This window comes from Entamoeba nuttalli (genome assembly GCF_000257125.1).
Source record: "Entamoeba nuttalli P19 unplaced genomic scaffold asmbl_3804, whole genome shotgun sequence".
In the NCBI taxonomy this organism is placed as follows: Eukaryota; Evosea; order Mastigamoebida; family Endamoebidae; genus Entamoeba; species Entamoeba nuttalli.
The window spans coordinates 1-8,426 of NW_008576341.1; the positions used below are offsets into that span (position 1 = coordinate 1).

Sequence of the window (8,426 nt, forward strand, 5' to 3'; positions counted from 1 at the left end):
ATTATAATATATTTTGTTATTTCTTATTTTAATCAAATAACATAAATATTAATAAAAAATGTTATCTAATATAATTATACTTATAATAAAAGTAAATTATAAAAATAGTAAAAACTAAAACTTATTTCTTTAAACAAATAATGAAATTAATTGCTAACATTGTTGATGACTTTTTAAATGAAGAAGAACCACAATGTAGTTCAAGAGAAAATCCTGTGTTTTCTTCTATTTTTGATAAACCATTTGAAGAAGTAGAAAAAGATATTAAGCCATTATTATCTTCATCTATTTGTATGAAAAAATCAAATTTTGGGACACCAAGCATTATCTATAGATGTAAGACATGTGAAAAGAATGAATATTCATGTATTTGTGAAGAATGTTTTAAGAATGGAAACCATGAAGGACATGATTATGAAATGCAAAAAACAATTGATTCATTTACATGTGATTGTGGCAATGAATTAGCATGGAAAGTAAATGGATTTTGTAAAAACCATGGAAAAAAATTTGAAGGAGATGCAACACAATTATTACCAGATAGTTATCAAGATATTCCATTAAAGATAGAGACAATACTAATAACTATTATTAAATATTTGTTTAATAGTAATATTCAAAAACATCAAAAAGAAGAATGTTGTTCATCATGTGATGAAGAATGTCATTGTGAATGTAAGCATAATCAAAGTGGAATAAATATTATTGGAAAAATGTTAAATGAACTTTCTGAAATATATTTATTATTTAATATATTTGGACAACTTATGAATAAACCAACTTCTTTTTCAATTAAAATTAATGGATTTTCTTATCAAAATTTAACTATTGGTGAAGCTTTATTTGTTGGTTGTGAAAAACAATTATCAGAAGAATTAGAACATTTTATTACATCATTTCAAACTCATCCAAAAATGATTCATTACAATACTTCATTATTATTTAATTTTTTTATTAAATTATCATTTGATGATCAATATGAAAATGGATATATTTTAAATGACCTTTATTCCCAATTATTCCTTCAAAAAGAATTAAGTTCTTTATTTATTCAAGACAGTAGTTTTATATTTTATTTACAAACTCTTCAACAATATCTTCATTTATTTAAAGAAAATCAAACAGAAAATGAAATATTACAAAATAATATTTGTGAGTCATTAAGAATTATTAATTATGTATTTGGTAATTCTAATAAAATAATGAATAAAGAAACATTAGTTCAATATCTTCAATGTCTTCAAGAATTATCAAATGTAGAACCTTCACTTAAAACAAAATATGTTGAAAAAATTACATTATGTATAATTGAACCATTATTATTTCCATTAAAAATTACAGCTTATTACTTTGTTGATAATATTGACATTGGATATATTTATGAAATATTTAATGATATTCATTTATTTGTAATGAATCATTTAAAAAATTATATGACGAATTCTCAACAAATTCATTTTGGAAAAAGTATAATTCATAACAGAATTATTGGAATAAATCAACCAATATCAACTCTATCCCCTTTATTATATTTTTATACATTAATTCTTTCAGTATTAATGAAACATGATTTAACTCTTGACATTTCAAAAGAAGATAGTGAAATACTTGTTGAATATGGATTAATGAATTTAGTTTTTAGACACCAATATGAAAATGGTAAATGGTTATTAACTGGTGAAAATTTTGTATCAAACTATAATTTATATGTCACTCCAATTAATTATGAATTTGTACAAAGTGATATTGCATTAGTACAAATGTTGAATTCAATTGTAGGACCTAATTTTATTATTGACACATTAAAATGGTATTATAATATTGATATTCCTGAAAGAAAAAATGATGATGATCAACATGGTTTTATTTGTACAGTGATTCAATTAATAAGAGGATTTATTATTAATTCAAATGTATCAAAAGAAGACCTTATTAGAATTTATATTATTCATCTAATGATTTCAGGTATTACTGATCCTGATGAAATGTCATCATTAGTTCCATTCTTCTCAACTGATTTTTATTCTGCATTTAATTATATTATGAGTCAAACTTTTGGTGGAAATAAAACAATTTTTAATTATGTTGATCCTTTCTTTGCTCTTCCAATAGAAATGTCAAAAGCTCTTCTTCTTAATACTATAGAAAATAAAGAATCAATTAAACTAAATCGTTATCAAGTAGAAATAAAAGATAGTTATATAATATCACCTTTTATTCGTTTAATGAAACAATCAATTTGTAGTTGTTTATCATTAATAGAATATATAGAATCTATTTCTACTCAAAAAAGTCTGATGAATTTTTCTTCATCTTTACTTCATGAAATTAAAATAAACTGTGATCCACAGGTTAAACAACGAATTGATTCAATTCAAACATTATCATATTTTGATTCAGATTTGATTTAATGGATTAATTGAAATTTTTTTTTCTTTCTTTTTTTTTTATTCAAAGAATTCTCCGAGCATTTGTACATTAGGTATAAGAGAAAAATATAATTTAGCTTTATCTATAATATTTTGTGGATCAGCATCTCCTATTTTACCAGTAAATTCTAATATTAATTTTTTAATATTTGGAGGAAGTTTAATATTTTTAAAATCAAAGAACCCATTAAATGAAATTAAATTTAAATAAACTTCTTCAAGACTTTCCAGTCGAGTTAAATTAATTTTTTTAACATTATATAAAGAAATATTTTTTAAACAAAGAGGAAGAAGAGACATATTTGTGTTATCAGTATTAAGAAGTATTAATTTTTCAATTTTTTTAGTAGAAAGAAGTTCATCACAAGAATACAACTGAAGTGTTTTAACTGAATGAGGGAGAGACATGTTATTATAATAATAGTCAAGTTTTAAATATTTAATTGTAGAATTAAGAATTAATTTTTTAAAATTTGTTTTATGAATAGATAATTTAGTAAGTTGAGGAAGAGTTACTTGAAATTTTGATGTTAATTTGTCAATAACTAATTTTTGAATATTTAAAGGAATTAAAGTTTTTTTATTATATTCTTTAATTTTAAGTGTTGTTAATAACGATAATTCTGATTCATTTTCGTATAGATAATTTTTGGTATTTGTAAAATAAATATGTAATTCTTTTAAACTAGAAGGAAATAAAAGAGAAGTATTATTTGATTTTTTTAATTCTATTAACTGTAAAGAATCTAATTGAGATAAGAATATATTATATTCACCTTCGTATAAATATGGATAATACAATTTTTTATATAATTTATTATTAAAAACATTTGTTATTGGATTATAAATATGAAATAAATCAGTTTGTTGTGGAGAAATTACAACAAGTTCATTATTAAAAGAGCCAAATGGAAATACATTAGAATATATATTATAAACATTATTTGGTAATAATGAACGAATGTGAATTGAATTTTCATTCATTTCAGGATGATTAATAATAACTTTAATATTCTTTTTTAACAAAGAACAGATTAATTCATTGGTAAAAAATATTGAATTTTGCTTTTCTTCAATTAAACAAAATTCAACAAATCTAAGAGATGGAAATAAAATCAAACAATTTAAAGCATTTACATCAATATTCTCTGGTTGAATAATATAAAGTCTTTCTAATGGAAATGTTGTTTGTTTGTTAGTTTGTTTAAGAAATTCATCTGTAGTTCCTACATATGATATAAGTTTTTTAAATGGAATAGAAGAAATAATTTCACCAGATGTAATTGATATATTAATGGTATTAATTTCCCATTGATTAAAATCAAGAATAAGATCTTCAGGAGTTATTTGAAGTGTTTCTATACCAGAAAAAATGTTAAGTATATTTTGAATATGAAATGCCCTAACTCCTTTTTCTTCTGCTGAACACATAAAATATGGATTACTTTTCATTGTTTTAATAATTCTTTGTATTCTTTTACTGACTTGAAGTATCTTTTTTACTGTTTGTAATTGATTAATATAACTAATGATTGTTTGGATAAATATATCTTCTAATGGAGGCATCTTCTTCTTACTTGCTTCTTTTCCTTTTTAGTTTCTCTTTTTTTTGATTATTTCTTTCAATTCTAATTCTACTTTTTTTTGTTTTTTATTATAGTTATTAAGTATTTTATTTTTATTTATGAAAGTATTATTTATTTAATGGATCATTGAAATATTTAAATTACCTCTATAAAAACTAAATCCCAAATTTAATATCATTTAAACAAATCTTAGCCAACCTCTAAATCTATATCATTTTTATTAACAACTTAAAAATAAAAGTTCAAAGTCATCTACAAAAATCACATCATCTAGTCTTAATAAACTGATTCATCTAATTTAAAGAAAATAATTATTTTCTATATTATAATTAACAGTCTTTAGTTTTTACAAATAGTTCATAAGAGAAAAATAAAAATTATTCATTCTTTCTCACTAACTGAAAAACCATTTTCAAAAGTTTATCCACAAAATTAATAACTAACATAAAAAATTAGAGAAATTAATGTCAATGATATAAAAAAAATTATTAATAAAACTATTTAAACGAAAAGATGTTTTATTATTTAATATATTAAACTCATCACGCTTCTTTATTTTAACTATAATTTTAATATAACAAAAATTTTTTAATAATTCAATAATATAAATCTTTATAAAAAAGGAATAAACAAAATGAAATTTTTTAAGAAATGTCTATTTTGATAACATATTCCTATCCTATTAGAATGTTATAAGAGGCATTAGTAATAACAACTTATATTTGAATAAGTAATAACAAAATATAACTAATTTCAACAGAAGAAAAAACATAAAATTCATTGTCTAAAATAATTTGTTAGAATAGTGATGACATAAATTGAATTTATTGAATTCTGGTAATAAAGACAATCCCATTAATACGGCTAAGAGTTTCAAAATATAAAGACAAATAAATAAATTGAATATAACATACAATTTTATATACAAAAATTTCTACAAAAAAAAAAAGAATTCGTATAAGACAATAAATACCAAGAATAATAATCATAAAACTAAGATTAGAAGAATAATAAAAAATTTCAACTTTATTAGTTAAATTTATTCAAAATAGAAACAAATAACAACAGTTGTACAAAAAGAATATTCCGATCGAAAATGAATTATTTTAGAAGACAAAAGCAAGCAATACGAGAGCAAAAAGAGCAAAAGTAGAAATAGCACCATTCTTACAAATTTGGTAACATGCAGGACAAGTAGAGTTTCTACATTGTTTAACAGTTTGTTGCATTTGAGGAATGTCAGAATAAACACAATGGTTACTATCATAACATTCAACTTTCTTTGTAAGAGCACGACAAATATCATCAGAAGTAGGATATTTATTTAAGGCAATTTCTTGTTGATATACTAAATCACATCTTCTTAATTGAGTATCACCACATTTTGGAGTAATAAAATTACAATACTTACATCCTAATGTGTTACAAACTTCATCAAGTGATTTAAGAAATTCAGTTCCACAACTAAATGAATTCATAATACGATCAGCAAAATCTTCAAAACATGTGCATGGACTATCATAAGTATAAATAGGGGCTTTATCAGATGAAGAAAATCCAGTTGGTGCTGTACATTTATCATAAGTAGCATTAGGAAGTCTAACAATCTTGAACCAATTTGGATCTGTTGGCATTATGTCTTGTGGAACATGTTTAATACATTCATCTAACCAACTCCATTCATTTTGGAATACATCACATTTTCCATTTACTTCACAACATCCACAACCACTATAATCGGCATTTACAACAACAATAAGGGCAATTAAAGCAAACATTGGTTTTCTGATTACTTTTTTCTAGTTCCACCTTTAAATAGTATTTTTACTTTATCCTTTCGTTTCAAAAAGTTGCCCTTTTTTGATTTAAACAAAAGATTTTTTCTTATTTCCTTAGAATTTTCAAAGTTTTCAAGTTCTTTTCCTGGTTATTTTTTGTTTTTTCATTTTTAAAATAATAAAACAAGTTATTGAAAAAAAAGTAAAAATATTAATAAACATTTTAAAAAAATAAAAAGAACTAAAAAATAAAAAATTAGAAAAATCATAATTTTAAAAGAAAAAATGAAATACTTAATTTTCGTTTTTGCATTGTTTTTAGTTTATTCAGAAGCTGTGATCACATTCCCACACGTGATATCTGCAATAGAAATTCAAGTTGGAGAAATGAGACAAAAAGTATTACAACTTGAAGAAGATGAACGACAATTACAAACTGCTCTTGATGCAAAAATTAAAGAAACAAACCAATTAAATGCAGTCAATCCTCAATTAACTAATATAATTAATAAATTAAAAGAAGTAATTGTTATGAATCATAAAGAAAAAGAAAAGATATTAACTGAAGCACGAAGTTTATTAGCTGGAATTCCAGAAATAGAACAATCTCAAATTATTAGAAAATTACATATGGAAAGATGGATTCAAGTATATACTTATCTTGTTCCTCATATGAAAAAAGAAATTCCAATTAATAGAGATGATAATAGATTTAATGTTACTTTAAGAATTGCTTTAACATCAGGAGATACTTATAATCCAACAATTGAAAAGTATAAGAAAAGTGCTGACTTTTCAAAAACTATGATTGAAATTTATCAAAAAATGATTAATGAACAATTGATTCAATGGAACAACGCCATTACTGTTTATTCTACTGAAGGAAAATGTCCATTAGATATTCAAGCATTTATTTCATTATATAAGAACTTAATTGAAAAACTTCAAAAGTCTGCTCTTTCTGAAGCTCAAAACGTAGTAAAACAAACTAGATATATGAAAGTTGAAATGAAAAAGAGATATACTATTATTGCAAAGAACCTTAAAAAAATGCTTCCAAATAAATTGTTTGAAGATGAAGAATTAGATGTAGTAAGAAATTTACTTAATGAAACAGTTACTACAATTAAGACTATCGATGAAGAAATGAAAGATAATAGTATTGTTGACCAAGTTAATGAGAAAGTACCTCTTATTAAAGCAGACATTCAAAAGGCTAGTACAGCAAGTGGAGAATTATATCATTCTTATGCTTGCAAAACATATCGTGAAAGACTTTCTAATCCATTACCAAAAATTCAAAAAGATTTTAAGAAATTAGCTTATTTAGAATTTGTTGCCAAAAAGAACAAATTATAAGAGTAAAGAAAAAATGCGTTTTTTAATGATTTAATGTTTTTATTATTAATCAACCTTCTTAATAATTACAAATTAAATAACAAAAAATTAAGTCAAATGAATTTAATTATTTTCCAGTAACTTTCTGATTAAATAAAATATTCTTTAAATCTAAAGATTTAATACCTCGTTCATAAATCATTTGGATTTCTTTTGCATCATCTAAAATAGCACCACAAGCATCTACAACATTACTTTTATTATTTTTTAATTCTGCAGTAAATTTATCATATAAGTCAATAATTTTTTCGTCCATAATATCTCGTGAAGAAATAATAGCTGTTGCTGCAAGTGTGTTAATCCAATATTCATGCCATAATAAACGAAGTACTTGGTCATCTAATTTTGTTTTAAATAATTCAACTTTAATAGAATAATATGAATCATAATACGACCCAAAATCTGCTATTTTCTCACTTGGAAGTACTTTTTTCATTTCAGCTTTTTGTTGTGGTTTAAATCCTTCTGGGAATGTTCTAAATGCACCAATTTCTATTTTACCATTTGTAGATGTTGTGACAGGATCTACAACTATAGCAATCCATGGATCGTTAATGCTTTGGTGTAATTTTTCTGTAGCAACATCAATACCAGATAACCAACATTTATAACTTGGATGTGAGTGATACCATCCACAAAAAGGTTCTTTAAATCCAGTACTATTTTTGTATTCTCCATATTGCAACATATAAGCATCACAATCAGCAGATGCATTAACTCTTGTTTCAGTTCCTTCAACTGGAAGACTAACTACATCAGTAATCACAAATGAATCTCCTTTTGTTTGTCCAATAAGAATACCCATAATCTCTAATGGCTCTCCTTGTTTTGCGTGCATTACCATTTTTAATAATGCCACTGAACTAACATAACACTTTTTGAAATAATAGGGATCTTTCTTCCATGGTCTATCTTTAAAAATTTGTTCTCGTTCAGAATCATTCCACTCTAATAATTTATCTTCTTCAATATATTTTACTCCATTTACTTTTTCCCATTCTTTGTATGCAGCTTCTTCTCCCATGAAATATGTTTTAAAAAATTTTTAGTTCTGCTATTTTAATCCTCAATGTTTTTTTCTTTTTTGTTTTTTTTTCATACCTCAAAACTTTTTTAGTTTTTATTATTTTTATTCTTTGTATTATTCTATTTATGTAATATATGACATTTTTTGGTATTTTTTATTGTTTTTTTTTCTTTTTCTCTGGCGGTTGCTTAATTTCAATTTAAACCAG

General features: G+C 23.4%; 5 protein-coding genes across 5 annotated transcripts; 2 read left to right on the forward strand and 3 right to left on the reverse strand.

Moving 5' to 3' along the window:
- Positions 1-140: 140 nt before the first annotated feature.
- Positions 141-2,411, forward strand: ENU1_081400 (zinc finger in N-recognin protein; the record flags this gene model as incomplete). The annotated part of the gene is made up of 1 exon (XM_008858722.1): positions 141-2,411. The coding sequence occupies one exon, from the start codon at positions 141-143 to the stop codon at positions 2,409-2,411; it is 2,271 nt and encodes a 756-aa protein (XP_008856944.1).
- A 36-nt stretch (positions 2,412-2,447) lies between these two features.
- Positions 2,448-3,995, reverse strand: ENU1_081410 (hypothetical protein; the record flags this gene model as incomplete). The annotated part of the gene is made up of 1 exon (XM_008858723.1): positions 2,448-3,995. One exon carries the CDS (start codon positions 3,993-3,995, stop codon positions 2,448-2,450), a length of 1,548 nt encoding a protein of 515 aa, XP_008856945.1.
- Positions 3,996-5,121: 1,126 nt separating this feature from the next.
- Positions 5,122-5,793, reverse strand: ENU1_081420 (hypothetical protein; the record flags this gene model as incomplete). The annotated part of the gene is made up of 1 exon (XM_008858724.1): positions 5,122-5,793. One exon carries the CDS (start codon positions 5,791-5,793, stop codon positions 5,122-5,124), a length of 672 nt encoding a protein of 223 aa, XP_008856946.1.
- A 285-nt stretch (positions 5,794-6,078) lies between these two features.
- Positions 6,079-7,152, forward strand: ENU1_081430 (hypothetical protein; the record flags this gene model as incomplete). Its single annotated transcript, XM_008858725.1, has 1 exon — positions 6,079-7,152. One exon carries the CDS (start codon positions 6,079-6,081, stop codon positions 7,150-7,152), a length of 1,074 nt encoding a protein of 357 aa, XP_008856947.1.
- A 106-nt stretch (positions 7,153-7,258) lies between these two features.
- On the reverse strand, positions 7,259-8,215 carry ENU1_081440 (Mov34/MPN/PAD-1 family protein; the record flags this gene model as incomplete). Its single annotated transcript, XM_008858726.1, has 1 exon — positions 7,259-8,215. The coding sequence occupies one exon, from the start codon at positions 8,213-8,215 to the stop codon at positions 7,259-7,261; it is 957 nt and encodes a 318-aa protein (XP_008856948.1).
- Between the last annotated feature and the right edge of the window lie 211 nt (positions 8,216-8,426).